This window comes from Protobothrops mucrosquamatus, unplaced genomic scaffold (genome assembly GCF_001527695.2).
Source record: "Protobothrops mucrosquamatus isolate PMUCROS unplaced genomic scaffold, P.Mucros_1.0 scaffold_138, whole genome shotgun sequence".
Taxonomy (NCBI): domain Eukaryota; kingdom Metazoa; phylum Chordata; class Lepidosauria; order Squamata; family Viperidae; genus Protobothrops; species Protobothrops mucrosquamatus.
In genome coordinates, this window is record NW_015386214.1 from 314,881 (window position 1) to 331,422 (window position 16,542).

The following is a 16,542-nucleotide window of genomic DNA, read 5'->3' on the forward strand; positions in this document are numbered from 1 at the left end:
GAGGAAAGAGAAAGGAAGGAAAGAGGAAAGAAGAAAAGAGGAAAGAAAGGAGAAAGAGAGGAAAGAGAAAGTTAGAGGAAAGAGAAAGAGGAAAGAGAAAGAGAGAGAGGAAAGAGAAAGAGGGGGAGAGGAAAGAGAAAGAGAGAGAGGGGAGAGGAAAGGGAAAGGAAAGAGAGAGAGAGAGAGAAAGAGGAAAGAGGCATAAAATAATTCATTTGCATTTAATTGTAATGGTTCAAAGAATGTTCGGAAAAATGTTCGGCCCTCCAGCACGTTCACTTCATCCAATCTGGCCCTCTTTGAAAAAAGTTTGGACACCCCTGTTTTAGGATCAACATATATAAGTGAGTATCATCTGCATACTGATGATAGCAGACCCTGAACTGATGGATGACCTCACCCTGTGGTTTCATATAAATCTTGCATAGGAAATGATACCTCCCTCCTTCAACAGTAATTGAAACTGAAAAACAGAGAAAGGAGAACTACAATAACACAGAACTGCCCACTCCCAATTGCTGCAGACTGTCCAGAAGGATTCTGTGACCGATGGTATCAAAAACTGTTAAGAAATCAAAGAGTATAAAGATGGATGCATCCCATTTCTGCTAAAGGTCACTGACAGCATAATCAATTCTAATTCAGTAATCTAACTTAGCCTGAAGCTTGACTAAATTGGGTCCAGATAATCTGGAGCTACTGCTCAACCACCTTCTCAACCACCTTCCATAACAAAAACCTATGCTCTCCTTGGAACCCAGCAGCTCCATAAATTATCTCTGATAGGCCATTCTAATAGACCTTTTCTCCTTTACAAGGTGGGGTGACACCAGTTAACAAAAAGGCAATCATAGTGTGATCTGACTATAGCAACAGAGCGAGGATAATATTTTTAACTATCAGATTATTTTGCAACTCTCCTAAGGTAAAATGTGACCTTCAGTCACCTCGGACAAGTCCCTGTTTGCCATAGAAATCACGAACTCCTGAGCAGCTCCATATTCAACATCATCAGTTGGCAAATTGAACTGTCCAAGCACTAACAATCTCAGGGTCTTCATAACCAGACTGATATTGGAATCCAACAGTTTGGTAGTATTAAGAGCCCAAGTTCAGGGCGACTAAGGATCTAATAATATTGAAGGTTGGTCCACTAGATATAGCATTGCCAGCATCTGGGTCCTTATTTTACCAATCTTGGAAGAATGGAAGGCTGAGTCAACCTTGAGCCCTGTCAAGATCAAATTCCAGGCTCTGGCCAGAGTTTGCCTCAATGCTGCATTTTAACCACTGTGCAACTAGGGCACTATATCAATGGTACTGCCTGCCTTTTCCCTCCAGCCCTAGCTCTCCTCCCTTTGCTCTCTCCTCCCAGACCAAGACATCCTTATTTCTCATTCAGCCCAAACCCCACAATTACATACACTCATAGCATTCAACCATTTGCCCCTCTAACATCACCAGGCTGTTCCTAATGTTGACATTTAACAGCTTGTGCAGTATTAAACTATTTGGACACTACCCTTGTCTCTGTTGGCTTACAGAATTCCTTCTCATTTAGATAGACAAAGATTAAAACCACAGGTAAATATAAATTCCATCCCTCCAAATGCAGGAGACAATGTCCAGTGCCTAGTGTCCAGTACAGGGGGCAATATGCTAGAACTGACAGGATTCCTAAATAACTTGGGAAGGTTCTTGATGGATTAAGCATCCTTCAGCTCAACTATCCTTCTGCCATATGTTTATTCCAACATATATCCTTTATATATTCCCCAATTCTGTATAAAATTATGTTATCTCACAAAACTGGTGTCATATTTCTTAGATAATAGCCTATTAGATTGGACTCAGATATTATGTTATATTAAAATCAATATAAATGGGGAATTCAAAATTAAATTCAGGTTAGAGCAATGAATTTCATGTTATTTTTCTTTTTGTAATTGTTTAATTCATATATAAATTCACAGATATAAAAATTCAAACAATGAAATTTTCCTGAAAGCATTAATCAATATCATTAATCAATATAACCATCAAATGAATTACATTGATTTTTTAAAAATAAAAGGATTTGGATTTTAGTTGAAGCTTTCTTTTTCAGAGTTAATGGCAATCTTTTTCTGTCTCATATTTCACTAGTAACCTGCAGTTTATATTCCCCCGATAGTGAATAATTTGTTTACATTACATAAAGAAGGGAAATAGCTATCTTCAAAACAACACTCATATGATACATTTATTTTAAATGCTTGGGCAATCCCATTAGCTAAAAGAAACCAGACTCAGTTTAAATTAGCATGTAATTTAAGTATTCACAATGACAATGACTGTAGCCAACTTATAATTAAAGACATTTTACAAAAATTAGCTTTCCACAGAACTTGCTTGTCTCTTGTTCTGACAAGTTACATAGGTCATTCTTTAAATAACAATATTTTTGTAAAGCCTTCCAGATATATTTCCTTTCTTTTGATAGTGACAACTAAAGGAATACAAACATCACTGTTTCTTTGTAGAGTTGATAGTGTTGCAGGAACATGGTTTTTACAAACCTTGACCATATTTGCTTGTATTCTTTTGTAAAATGCTGTTGATCTTATTACCCAGAAGTGCAAACTTCAACTTCATGGTTCTATGAGCAGGCATTCCTTTTTATTTATGAGGAGCTTCAGACTGTAAAGCAGTACAGCTGGTGAGTACCATGCTTCAGCTTAGCTTTTTAATTGATGAAGCACAAGCAGTGGCTATGGTACTTTGAGGAAGTCTTGCACCACAGTTATTATAATTGCAGCCTATCATGGGAATTCTATTTTGTTTCTAAACCACTTACCATCTAAATTGGATCCTGGATGAAACAGTACAGGAACACCTGCCTCATACTTTGCTCTAAGCAGTGAACCCTCAGGATTAAGGGCAGCCCCCAGAGGCTCTCGAAAACACCGTTGAGACTGGATTTCTAACTGGAATTGGAAAAGATTAACGATCAGAAGGAATGATCATATCAATTTTATTTAAGTAGTGTAACTTTAAATAACGCTCACTTTTTGCAAAGGCTTCATCTCTTCCCCACAACCTCACTGTTATCTACTCAGGTGAAATGTATACTCTGCCTGATTGTTTCCCAGTTTTGTTTTTCGGTTGAAAAATCCATTGGGTATTTTCTTTTATGATTCCTTAGTGTGCTGAACCGAACCCCGGTGCATCTGGTCCATGAAATCCTATTAGTAGATGACTTCAGCGATGATCGTAAGTGAACTTGAAAACAAGAGGGGTTGAGAAGGAGGGAGAGAGGGAATTGTGTGCCTGCATGCACATGTATTGGTGCACAGTCTCAACCTTTGTGAGATTGAAAACTTGAGCCCGAAAAGGAGGAGATTTCCCCACGTATTATAATTTCCCATTTTCCTTGACATCATACTGGCCACATACTCTTTTCTATTCTGTGACTAGGAGTTAAGTGTGCACTGTCAAAGTTCTTAACACTCACTTTCTGACCTCTTGACTGTGTGAAAGTCTTTGAATGATGAACAGAAACAATCAAATAACATTGCATTCTGTTTGTGTCTCCAAAGCGGATGATTGCCGTTTGCTGATCAAGCTCCCCAAAGTGAAATGCCTGCGTAACAGTAGAAGAGAAGGTAAGCATTTGGGGGCCGAGCACCCCGAAGGAGCACAAAGAAAAGAGAAAGACAAAATCAAAGCTTAACAGTATAGGAAAAATAAAGTGCAAGGATACTCTTTTACAACTGAGATGCATACTTTTTATGCTTGTAGTCTTCTACTAAGGTGGAGCTTTCTATGGATGAAAAGCCAGTATCAATGAAAGAAGATGAGGCAATTATTTGGAACATATGTCATAGAGATCTTGTCATCTCTATGTCTGCCTGTGTGTCTTTGTGTATGTGCATGTAATTGTGTTCTCCAAATTATTTTCATACTTTAAAGCAGGGGTCTCCAACCCCTGCTCCATGGAGTGGCACCGGTCCGCAGCATGCCAGCAACTGACCCAGGCAATCAAGCAAAGTCCCATCCATGGGATGCAGGCAGCATGTGAAACCACACCTCCTCCGGTCCACAGAAAAACCTCCTTCCACGGAACCGGTCCATGGTTTGCTTTAAAGAACAAAATAAAGCAATCAATGCATTTTTCTTCAAAATGAAACTAATCTATTCAGTCAGGTTTCCTTCAGTAGATGTACCCAGTCCTGCAGCGTTCTATAATTTGTAATTAATGATACATTGGAAAATTGTAAACTCCATTACATTTTAGATCCCTTGTTTATTCATTGGTATTTTACTCTCTTTTTTTTTACTTATCTTTATTTCTTTTACATTCTTTGTCTAAAATGCCTAATTAAAAATGGCTACAGCATTGATGGGCTATTGAATTCAGGATCAGGGTGAACACTTAAAAGGACTTCACTTAAGCATATCATATATACTTTTCCACATTAACCTCTTTGACTGGTACTTTTTGCAAGGGCTAAGGTCTTTGCAAGAGACCTTTCCTGAACTGAGATAAGTGCATCATGTCATTCCTGTTTCTGACATGTGCATAAAGTAAGGTAGAATTTTAAGTGAATTAATACTTATTTGCCTGATACAAATTTGGCCAGTCCAAAAAATGTTGCCCATGGAGTTGAGATAAAGGTAGAAGGGATGTTTTTTTTAAAAAAAACAGTCACTCAGCTGAATGCCTGTTGTATCAAAATGACCCAATAGCTGTAATAACCTTTTAAAATGATTCATCACTGCTTAATAATTCACATTAATAAAGTAACAACAGTTATTCATAATCTCACACATTAAATTTTACTTGTGCATTTAAGTTTGCTTTTTTAAAACCATCCTAGAAGTTTGTTGAAGGGCAGTGTATAATTTTATCAAATAAGTAGTTCATGGTAAAGATGTGGGTGAAAGCAATGTGGAGAAACAATACTTGGCAAGGACAGAGCCCCTCTGCATTTTTCTTTTCATTAACATTCTTTGCAGCAACTGTGTCGGAGGTGGGAAGGTTGAGAAGACAAAAATGTGTCTTTTCTTGGCTTACAAGAACCACAGCTTAAAAGAATTAATTAAGGCTCTGCAAAAACCTTCTTCAGACAGCATGTTCCACTGTAGAATTCCATCTGCTGATCCTTCCCCTCTCTGGATTGGAGACATCACTCCATTCACCTGCACAAGGTGATTGTTCCCAGCTGGTAGCCTTCCTGTATACCTAAATTTTACCTCTACCTCTACCTGAAGGAAGACTGAGTGCAAAGTTGCTTTTCCAGATTAAATGTTAACAGGGTAACTTGGAAGGCACATGGCTCACCCACATGGCATGCATTTTGAGCCTCCTCCTCCTTCGCCTCTCCTCTATTTGTAGCTGAGTTTCCTGCCAACTTAGAAGTATATGGTGATCACCTCAAAGTGGCCATTTGTGCCCTAGGTTTATCATATTCCATTTAGGTTTGAAAGAACAAAATTCACTGGCCCTGACTTGCAAAGTAACCTACCATTTTGTAGGAGAAAATATTTTTACCACACATCCTGCTGCAAATGAACTTTGCACTTGAACTTTGCAGTGGCTCAAATCTAAGTCATTAGCTACAGCAGTATATGTAGTCCTCGACTTATAATCACAATTAAGCCCAAAATTTCTGTTGCTAAGTGAGACAGTTGTTAAATGAATTCTGCCCCATTTTTCTTGCCACAGTTGTTAAGTGAATCACTGCAGTTGTTAAGTTAGTAACACAATTGTTAAGTGAATCTGGCTTCCCCATTGACTTTGCTTGTCAGAAGGTTGCAAAAGGTGATCACATGATCCCCCTGGGATACTGCAACCCTCATAAATATGATTTATTTGCCAGGCATCTGTATTTGATCACTTGATCATGGGGATGCCACAATGGTTGTAAGTGTGAAAAATGATCATAAGTCACTTTTTTCAGTGCCGTTGTAGCTGTGAACAGTCACTAAATTAACTGTTGTAAGTCAAAAACTACCTGTATTTCTCAACCTCAGCAACTTTAAGATGTATCGACTTCTACTCTCAACATTGCTCAAGTAGCATTCATCTCCAGAATTGTGAAAAATACCATTTGACTATCCCAAAGGTGCTTTTTCATGAGGCAACTGGACTTTCTTTTTTCTCTTTGAAGGCATTTCGCTTCTCATCCAAGAAGCTTCTTCAGTTTCTTCAAAGAGAAAAAAAAAAGTCCAGTTGCCTCATGAAAAAGCATCTTTGGGACAACCATGACCTGGATGACTGAGAATCTCCATAGACATTTACCATTTGACTAGAATTTTGCTCAACTGACCTATTTGGTAAGGTAATCCAGCTACAATATTTAGTGGTTTGCATATTTCTTTTTTCTCATATGTGTATGGAGGCTCTTTGAGTAATTAACAATTCTGATTTTCTGCACTTCTGAACCATATAGGAAATCTGCCCAGAAACTCCTCAGTACAAATATTCATCTTCCACACACAAAGATAGTGAGGACTCCTTGTGTAGAGAGGCCACATAGGCTGCTAACAGCTTGTGAGAATTTTCAGCTCTTGTTATTACCCAGAAACCGCTTGAGAGCCAGACAACAATCAGAACTACTAATTGTACAAAAACAAGCTTTGCAGAATAGAAATTATTATATTAAAACTTACAATGAATTAAATAATCAATATATTTTCAGTTGTATAGGTACACTGGTTATTTACAGTATAAGGTTTATGGAGGCAATTTAACATCTTAAGTATCCAGTAAAGATACTTAAAAGATCTGCACAAAAAGATCTGGCCTGAATTGTAGTAATTATGAAGCTTCATGATAGCAGAAAGAATTCCATTTTGGTTAATAGCAGAGTGAGGCAATGACAGAAATCTCTGTGTATCAGGAAAGAATATGAAGAAGTACAAATCATTTAATGGCTGTATGTGACTGCCCATTTTAGTGGATCTGAAAGGAAAAATCTCAATTCCTTTTCAAATATAAATCATTTGATACCACTAAAAAGTTTCTGCTTGACCACCTAATTGGGTTGTTAAGAGAGTTTAAGGACAGATAAGGTGCATTGAACATAATACAGTTATTTGTCCCCAAAAGAAAGAAAGCACACTTCTGAAAATTGGTACTTTTTCAATTTGTGGGCCTTAGATACATGAAATGTGCAAGCCATGGATTTACTTCTGTTGTACTCTATAAAGAGAAGATAAGCTTTCAGAGGCTACCTGTGTCAAAGTTAGGGCCAGGGTACCTTTTATTTCTTGGGTGATAATCTGAATTATTATTCAGATTAATGAATTACTTTAGTAAAATAATAGTATAAAATAGTACTAATTTGATTTTATATCACTATCACTGATTTTTTTTGTCACTTTTTGGTTTGACTATTGTATATATGAGAATGTATTAGTTGATGATTTCAACCTAACATATGCATGTCATCTTGTACTGTATATTAGTGGAAAATAAAGCATAGCAATTGAGGTATTATTGCTGGTGGGGTATGCAAATCCCTCCCTTCCTCTATTCTTTCCAACCCAGAAACACAGAGAGAGATAAAAACAGAAAACTGAGCACTACTTTCCCTAAATCTGAAAATTGTATAGAGACTTCCCACTTGGACACCATGCTTGTATTCCTGGGCTCTCATAATTCCTTAGTGCAAGGATATCTCCCGGGCGTTTTCTCTCTGTCTGTCTGTCTGTCTGTCTGTCTGTCTGTCTGTCTGTCTGTCTGTCTGTCTCTCTCTCTCTCTCTCTCTCTCTCTCTCTCAAAAGCTGTAAATTAGAGGGAGCAGTATTATAGTAAAAGTCCCGCCTGTTTTCTGTGTATAAACATGCCTATTATGCCCAGAAAGCATTTACTCAGTATCCTTTCTCTGCTTTTTATTGAAAAGCATAATTGAACAATGGTGGAATGAGAAAGAATATTTTCCTTATAAAGGTAAAGGTTTCCCCTATCCAATTGTGTCTGGTTCTGGGAGGCAGTGCTCATCTGTGTTTCTTAGCCAAGGGAGTGTCCGAAAACACTTCTGTGATCATGTGGCCAGCATGACTATACACTGAGGCACATAAGCTCACTGTTACCTTCCCACTGAAGTTGTACCTATTTATCTACTCACATTTGCATGCTTTCAAACTGCTAGGTTGGCAGGAACTGGGGCAAGTAATGGGAGCTCATTCCATGACACAGCGCTCGGGTCTTGAACCCGGCCTGTCAGCTTTCCAGCTGAGAAGTTGGTGTCTTTAACCACTGAGCCATCATGCCAACCCCATTTTCTTTATGTTCTACTGTAAATGTCTTTTCCATCCCTCTTCCAACTTCTGAAATAAAAAAGGAGAAATAGCTATTTCCAATGTTCCATTGATTTTCCCTTTACTATTTCCTGTTTTATTAATTTACTACTGAAAATAGTTGTCAAGCAAGCATCCTTGAAACAAACAATAACATTTACAGTCATTTCTTTTAAAGAAGTAATTTATGATATTAGTTAAGGGAAACTTATTTGATACTGTAAGATTGTTTTAATTGATAAAGTAATCAGTTATATGCTCAAGAAGTAAATGAGTTTTAAAACTTTAATTTGTAGACTTTCTGGATTTTCATAGAATATTTATTACCTTGCCTACCTGGAATTTCTTTTAATACTTCTGGAAATTCAACATTGTTCATTAAATTATTATTTTGCAGGTTGGTATATTCTAAAAATCAACAATTAGCAATACCAAATTTTGTCAATCTAGTTTCTAAAACAAACCCAGTGCTGTCACTTAAAGATCACTTGATGAATCACTTACAGTAACTCCCTTTTTACAACCCTGTAAATCCCTTAATTCGTTAACCCTCAAGTTAAGCAGTTCCTCCAGGCCAGCCTTCCTGAAGTTGATACCATCCAAATGTATTAACTTACATTCTGATTATCTTCAGAATGTTTCTGAATTATTATTTTAGCTGTGAAACCAATTAATTCAAGGAAACCAAAAATTGTTCTGTGTCATTTGTAGTCTTTAATTTCCATGACCTTTCTTAACTCTTCTTGTACTGTTCACATCCTTTCTTATTTTTCCCACCTTTTCTCTATTAAAAGATACCAACACACAGTAATTAACCTCAGGTTTACTTTACTCAAGAGTAAGGAGAGAATTTGGTGGATTGTTCTTCCCTTCAAGTTCATTTAAAGCTATGGTGAAATTTGTGTTGCAACTCCTTGTTTTCCTACAAAAGTTCTATTTTTGTCCTTGTTCTTGGAATGCCTGAGTATTTTAAAAATCTGTTATGATGGTGCCTTCAAGCTTATTTCATTGTTTAAGGCAATGCAATTTACTGCTGCTGCATGGGCACCCATGGGAGAAGATCAAAATCTGCAAGTGGCAGATTTTCAAGAAGCTGATACCTGTGACTTAGCCTAACACATATCACAAGACCATGGTTTATTTAACTCTTGTTTACTTGTACACCACAATTGGTTAAGTTTATATAACATGCAAAACTAAACCAACCATGTTTTAGCAAAAAGAAAAAGTTCAGTATATGACTTCCCTTAAAGCTTCAACCTTGATGCCTCTGGATGTGTTGGGATTAAAATTTCCTGAATTCCCAGTCAGCATGAAAATTTTAATTCAAGCACATGAATGAATGGATTATTAAGTGATTATTAAGTTCTAACAAGTCAAAGGATGGCATTCATGATTCTTTGGGATTCTAAAATTTTAAAATATATTTAATTAAATTGCATTTTAAAGATTTAAGATGTATATTGCTACAGTAGGGTCGAGACTATTACCGGTAACATACAGTAACATCTGTACTTCATTCCTCCCCAAACTACAGTTTAAATTGATATATTTTAACCTTGGTTTACAAGACAAAAAAATAAAAGTGTTTACTAAGAGAATCAAGTTTTATCTTAAAGATAAGCACCAATGTGTCGCAGCTGCCAGAAAAGCCAACACAGTGATAGGGTGCATTAAGAGAGGGCTAGAATCAAGATGACATGAAGTTAGNTATAATGTAACACTCCACTAGGAATATTGCATCCAGTTTGGTTACCATGATATAAAAAAGATGTTGAGACTCTAGAAAGAGTGCAGAGAAGAGCAACAAAGATGATTAGGGTACTGGAAGCTATGAAGAACAGTTGCAGGAATTGGGTACGTGTAGGGTAATGAAAAAAAGGACTAGGGGTGACATGATAGCAGTGTTCCAGTATCTCAGGGGTTGCCACAAAGAGGGAGTCAAGCTATTTTCCAAAGCACTTGAAGGCAGGACAAGAAGCAATGGATGGAAACTAATCAAGGCAAGATCAAATCTAGAATTAAGGAGAAATTTCTGACAGTTAGAACAATTAATCAGTGGAATGACTCTCCTCCAGAACTTGTGGTGCTCCAACACTGAAGGTTTTTAAGAAGAGATTGGATTTTGTGTCATATTCTAGTTTAAGTATGCTGTTGTAAAAGTGTGCTGAAATGTGATTTCTAGCCCATTGTCTTATTCCCTCCCCTCCAGTACCCGCTATATAAATTAATCCACAGAAAACAATGCAATATGATTTCTCATACTTTCTTTCAAACTCAGAAGAAATAACCTCTAGCCTTAAGCACACTTAGTAAGCGGTGCACTAGCATTCCTTAACTTAAGACTCTCCCAGAAGCCCAGGACTGCATTCTTAATAGAAGTAGAGAATATCACAATTGACAAATGACTAGACTTAGTTCCAGATAAAATGCTTAGAACTGTAAGCAAGGACTTTGTTGCTTTCTGATAGTCTTCATATTGATGCAGCCATTCATGGACTAGAAGGTCTGGTGCCTCTAGGGTTTTGAGTTCTTGGCAGAAGGTTCTGGACTATTGACTGATTCTGGCTCAGATCCTATTTCAAGACTTGACTTATCTGGCTTTGTAAATTCCTTTAATTCCCTCTGTAGAATCCATAACATTTTCTCCATGTTACCCCAGAATGGTAGGTTGTATTGAAACAGAGATCAATCACAGAACAAGTCAGGGAGCCAATCTATGCAGTGAATAAGCCTCAATATGGATGTTGTTATCCAGATGATGCTTGCATCATGTGAACGCACCCAAAGTGATATTATTTAAATTGGATGAAAAACAGGATTTACAAAAATCAATTCAGGTCATGGTGGGAAAGCAATAGTTAGTTCCATTTCCCAAAAGCTATTATCTATATGCTTGCCCTTTGAGGTAGTCCAGACAAGTCATACAAGTACTTTATTGAAAAGTTACGTTGGAAGGTCTCCTCTTTTTCTTTTACTCATCAGAAAACTAATGTTTTCCACCCCATCTCTCTTTCTGTGGGCTGAGATATCATTTGCTTACCAATTGTCCATTCTGTGGCTCTCTCTCCTGTCCCCCAAGATCATTCATGCATACCATTACCCATAAAGGAATCAATATTAATCAAGATTGTATTATAGAATAGAATGTGTGGTCACTTCACTTAAATCTGGACTACCTCAAACCAAGAGTGTATGCTTGCCTAATACAATTAAATTCATGTCTGATCTGGGCCTATTACACTTTAACTTTTGATGGCTGTATTTATACAAGTGAGATTCTAACTTCTCATTAACAGAACTCAATTCCTATGCTATGAATGATGTCACAACATTCATATTATGGCTTATTTTGATGGCTTTGTTCCCACAACTTGCTATGACAATGACCACTTAATCGTTTGCTGTGTGGATCCAACTAAGAAATATATTCTAGGTTTAATTTTGTTAAGAAAACAGGAGAATTGGGAGTAAGCAAATCCATATGGAGAGATCCAAGGTATAAAATGAAAGATTTGCTTTGTAAAGCATGTCATTTCCTGTACCATTTCTTTAATTAAACAAACCACCTGAGGACCATGGAAGCAACTTCCTTGGAATTTTTTTTAGCCACTGAAAATCTACAATTGCATAATGAGACTATTAGGCCCAAGTAAAGCTTTGCGGTTTTCAAAGTTACAAACTGAAAACAGTATGAATATGTAAACAAAACAGGTGTTCTGTGTGCTTCATACATTTTATTAGGATTGTCTTGGGATACACAGGGCAAGCTATTGTATATAGACAGGCAGCAAAACCCACACTCATGATACTACATGGTTGAGTAATGAAATGTCTTCAAGCAAACCACCAAACTCAGAGAGCACCAAGGACTCAACTTTGGACTACAGACATTCTTTTCTATTGAAACAAATATTGCAAAATCAAGTGATTTAAATAAAATTGCCATTCATTATAAAAAGGATATTATGATAGCATAGTAACACCCATCAAACTTAAGAATAAAAAAGAAGCCTTTTATCTTATCCCTATTGATTATAATTTGTCCTCAATTTATTACTCATGTAATATTATAATTTCTCCATCATCCCCAATTATTGATTTATTAATTAATCTTGTTGTCCTGTTGTCCTGTTCTTCCAATGACTGCCATATTAGAATTGTTGCAAAAGAGAAATTTAGCTCTCCATTAATGAAGAATAGAAAATGCATTAGAAAATTCCTGTAATTGAGGGAAGTGATTGCCAGCTGAGAATTGTATTTGTCATTTGTTTCTGCAATGCAAATTGTATTTGCTGTTTGTTTTTGAAGCAATTTGCCTTTGCAGAATAATTTACAGGAAGCTGTAGTTAGGGAAGTGATCCCATCCCTATTAAGAAATATTTATATGTTTATCCTTAGTTTTTTCTTAAGAAACTCTGAAAACATTTTTAAACTGTATTTTAGGCAAAAAGGGGTCTGTTCTAGTTATGATACAACCTTATTCTTCAGAGCCAGTATTTTGACATCTTGTCTTCTCTTTGCAGAGGCAATGAAAAGAATTATATAAATGCAGAATGTTTTAATGAACATAATTTTTTCCCAAGACAAACTTTTTGCTTGGACTACTGACTTTGCAATGCAGAAAAGAAACTGTGCTGAAGCATCTTAAACAATGGCATGCTTCTTTTTAAGTCCATAATGGTAGCATGGCATGAGCTGATTAGGCAAGGCTAAGAATGAATAAGCTGAGGATTGTGTGTGCTTGTTTAGCAACTGAAGTCTTGCTTAGAAATTTGCATCAGCCAGACCTATGTTTGAGTTCATGTCCGCTGTTACAGGTTTGATCCGTTCCCGCATTCGAGGAGCAGATGTGGCCCAGGCAGGGGTTCTTACCTTTCTAGACAGTCACTGTGAGGTGAACAAGGATTGGCTGCTTCCTCTTTTGCAGAGGATCAAAGAGGTAAGTGAGCCACTCAGTAGCATTGTCTCTGATCAGAGATAATAGCATGTATCAGCATGGCTCGTGTAAGCCTTTAATTAGGGAAGTTCCTGGCAAAATCCATGGAAAGATATTTATTTATTTTATTTTATTTATTAAATTTATATACCGCCCTATCTCCCTTACGGGACTCAGGGCGGTGAACAGGCGATACTAAAAACCACAATAATAAATAAATAGTTTCTGTTCTAAAATCAAATTAAATAACAGGCCTGTTCTAAAAACACCCCATACAAAACCCCCCACTAAAACATAATCAAACTATGCCAGGCCGGCTGTACGGAATAGATGGGCCTTCAGGGCTCGGCGAAAAAGGCGCAGGTCCGCAACTGTACGTAGGTCGGGGGGTAGGTCATTCCAGAGGGCAGGAGCTGCCACAGAGAAGGCTCTCCCCCTGGGGGTTGCCAGCCGGCATTGTCTGGCCGACGGCACTCTAAGGAGGCCCATCAAGCCATCTTTCACCAGAAATAACATCACTATTACAAATGTAATGCCAATTCAGACTAGCTCAATACTGTTCTCTAACTGGCAGCAGGCCTCTGGCTTTTAGCAAAAAAAAAAAAAAAATCCCATTGTTTGCTATCTTGCCTGTTTATGTGGAAATAGCAGAGATTTTCTTTCTCAACATGTATTTCTCTAATGAGCTATCGAGTTTCCCCTGAAGAATGCTGACCACTGGACCAAAGATAAAATCAGGTCCCAAATCAGCCATTTGTCTGAATATAAACCAGACCAGGCTGCCATTCAATTTCAGATACAAAAGACACCAAATAGGTACTAAACCCCAAAATTGTTGTGTTAGAGCAGGGGTAGTCAACCTTGGCTCTTTTATGACTCGTGGACTTCAACTCCCAGAATTCCTGAGCCAGCTGTGCTGGCTCAGGAATTCTGGGAGTTGAAGTCCACGAGTCATAAAAGAGCCAAGGTTGACTACCCCTGTGTTAGAGTATGGGATGCGGAACATTTTTTATCCTCAATACATCTTGAAATTTGTGGTGGGGTTTTTTTTCCAAAGGTTGAGATAATTACAGTTATAAATAACAGCTCAGCCTCTTCATCCTAGTGGCCAGAAAACTTTTCATTGTTGTATTTCTGAACTCATAGAAATATAGGTCCTCAAATGTGCTTCAAAAGGACAATTGAACCAGCTGGTCCTGACTGCAGGAACACAAGTGTTTTGGCATAATAGGGCCAGAAGTGGAAGATAGTTTTGCCAAGTGAGCAAAGAATGGTTCCTTAGGAATGCAAATTAAGTTAACAGAGCCCAAAGGCTCTTGTCAGACCTGCTGAATGTTACAAGGGGAAATAGGTGGGCATGGCTCCAGTCAAGTTTTTAATTAGGTCTATGATGATTTCCCAGTGCTGAATGGTTTAAGGGAGTGATGGTTCTTTGAATAAGGACTGAATTTAATTTCATGCAAATTAAGCTTTAATAAATTGATTTAATGGAAATTAAACCCTGCTGACAAAAGCATTTTTTTTCCAGTAAAACATTATTAAACCAATGTTACTGAGTGGGATGCTCTTTTCTCTGTCATCTCTTCTATATAGAGAAGGACTCTGTGATATTTGTCTTCAACCAGGAGACAAGTATCCATATACCATCAAAATAACCTCAATAATATTACCTTCCTATCTTTCAGCAAGTCTGTTAGGGATCCTTAGGTACTTCTAATTTAATTTGCATTCCCAAGGGACAGACCCTCCTTTGCACACTTCACATTTAGTCAGCTTTCTAATCTACTGCCATCTTTCTAGGGTTGATCTTAAGCTTGTTTTTGCTCATCCGCACACCAGGTCAAACCTTCACTGTATCTCCTGAGTACCATTCACTTTTGGTGCTAGCTCACCTTGTGCTGATGAATGACTTTTTGTAGATGATAAACTGAAGGGAGAAACAGTTCATGCATGCCAGAATGCCCGAGGACACAGCCTCTCTACTATCTAGGGCCCTGAGGACATAGCCTCTCTAGTCTAGGTCTATTCACTGAAGAGGGAAGAGAACCATTGCAAAACAGTGCCTCCCACCATCTGGCCTTGCAGCAGCCTCAGAAAGAAACTATGGTTGGTGGTATTGAAGGAGGCTGAGAGATACAATAGAATCAGGGGAGGCGAATTCTCCACCCCAGTCTCACCAGCGATGATCAACATAAGCGACCAATGATTATCCCATACCCAGGTCTGAATCCCATCTGAAAGGATACAGACAATCTGTTTCATCCAGGGTTTTCTGGAACTGCAGCCCTATCATTTTCTTAATCTTCTATGTGAAGGAAAGATTGGTAGCTAGTAAATAATAGTCCAAGATAGTGATATTTTCTTGAGGAGAGGATATATCATTGCTTTTTCCAAGGCAGAGATAAAGAGCCTATTATTCAAAGATGATTTCACCTCTGCCCAGATTCAGCCTTCCATCACTTCCCTGGCAGCTTTCACTAGCAAGATAGGGCAGGGGATATGGTTTATGTGTGACAAGGTTGTTAGCATGAAGCATTTCCTCTGGATCCACAGACTCAAACCAATCCCATATAACCTCACAAGATGAGGCTTCTTTCACCTCAGCTGGATTTGGCCAGCTGGTGTCAAGCTCCAAACAAATGTGAGAAATGTTATCGAATTATTTGTAGTGGCCAGCAGCCCCTCTTCCAGCTTGATTTAGCGAACGTTAAACTATGCTACTGGGCAGCTATCTACAGAGGCAATCAAAGCAAACACTCCACAGATCTTACCACCATAGTATAAGCTTAAATGTGAGATTTTATTCATGTCAGATCACATTCATTCTTTATTTTATGCCTTCATTGCTCCAGACATCTGTTCTGCTGCTACTTCTCCCAGAACTCCCAGTTGATGGGAAAGGGGCTGAGAGAATTGAGAGTGAGAGACACCTGACAGAAGGAAAACACTTTCACTTATGCTCTCTTAATACCACCCGGTTCCAATGTGTTCTGTAGAAATTCAGTCATTTTGCTGGCAAATTTCAGTAGTATGATCTTCACATGCTGGGGGAAAGTGGCTTCATGGTGTGAATAGTATGGCTCTATTTTAAAACAAGAGAAGAGTTTAATTTTCTTCTTTCTGTGTTTTCTCTTTCTTTCATCCTCATTGGTCCTCTTTTTCTTCATCTCTCTCTGTCTCTGAGTGATGATGGTGCCTTTTTGTATGAGATGTTTGATGAGATACAGCCAGCAGGACGGCAGTTCTAGCACTGGGGAATGTAGTTCAGGCTCACAGCTGTTATAGATGAATGCTGATACCATATGCAGCAATGCCAC

The 16,542-nt window shown here is 37.9% G+C and overlaps 1 protein-coding gene across 1 annotated transcript in view; it reads left to right on the forward strand.

Moving 5' to 3' along the window:
- Window positions 1–16,542, forward strand: part of GALNT14 (polypeptide N-acetylgalactosaminyltransferase 14) — a 171,111-nt gene that overhangs the window by 103,395 nt on the left and 51,174 nt on the right. Inside the window, exons 4-6 of the mRNA XM_015818526.1 lie at window positions 3,185–3,252; window positions 3,579–3,644; window positions 13,107–13,228. Coding sequence (XP_015674012.1) covers window positions 3,185–3,252; window positions 3,579–3,644; window positions 13,107–13,228 — 256 coding nt within the window. The remainder of the gene's footprint in view (window positions 1–3,184; window positions 3,253–3,578; window positions 3,645–13,106; window positions 13,229–16,542) is intronic.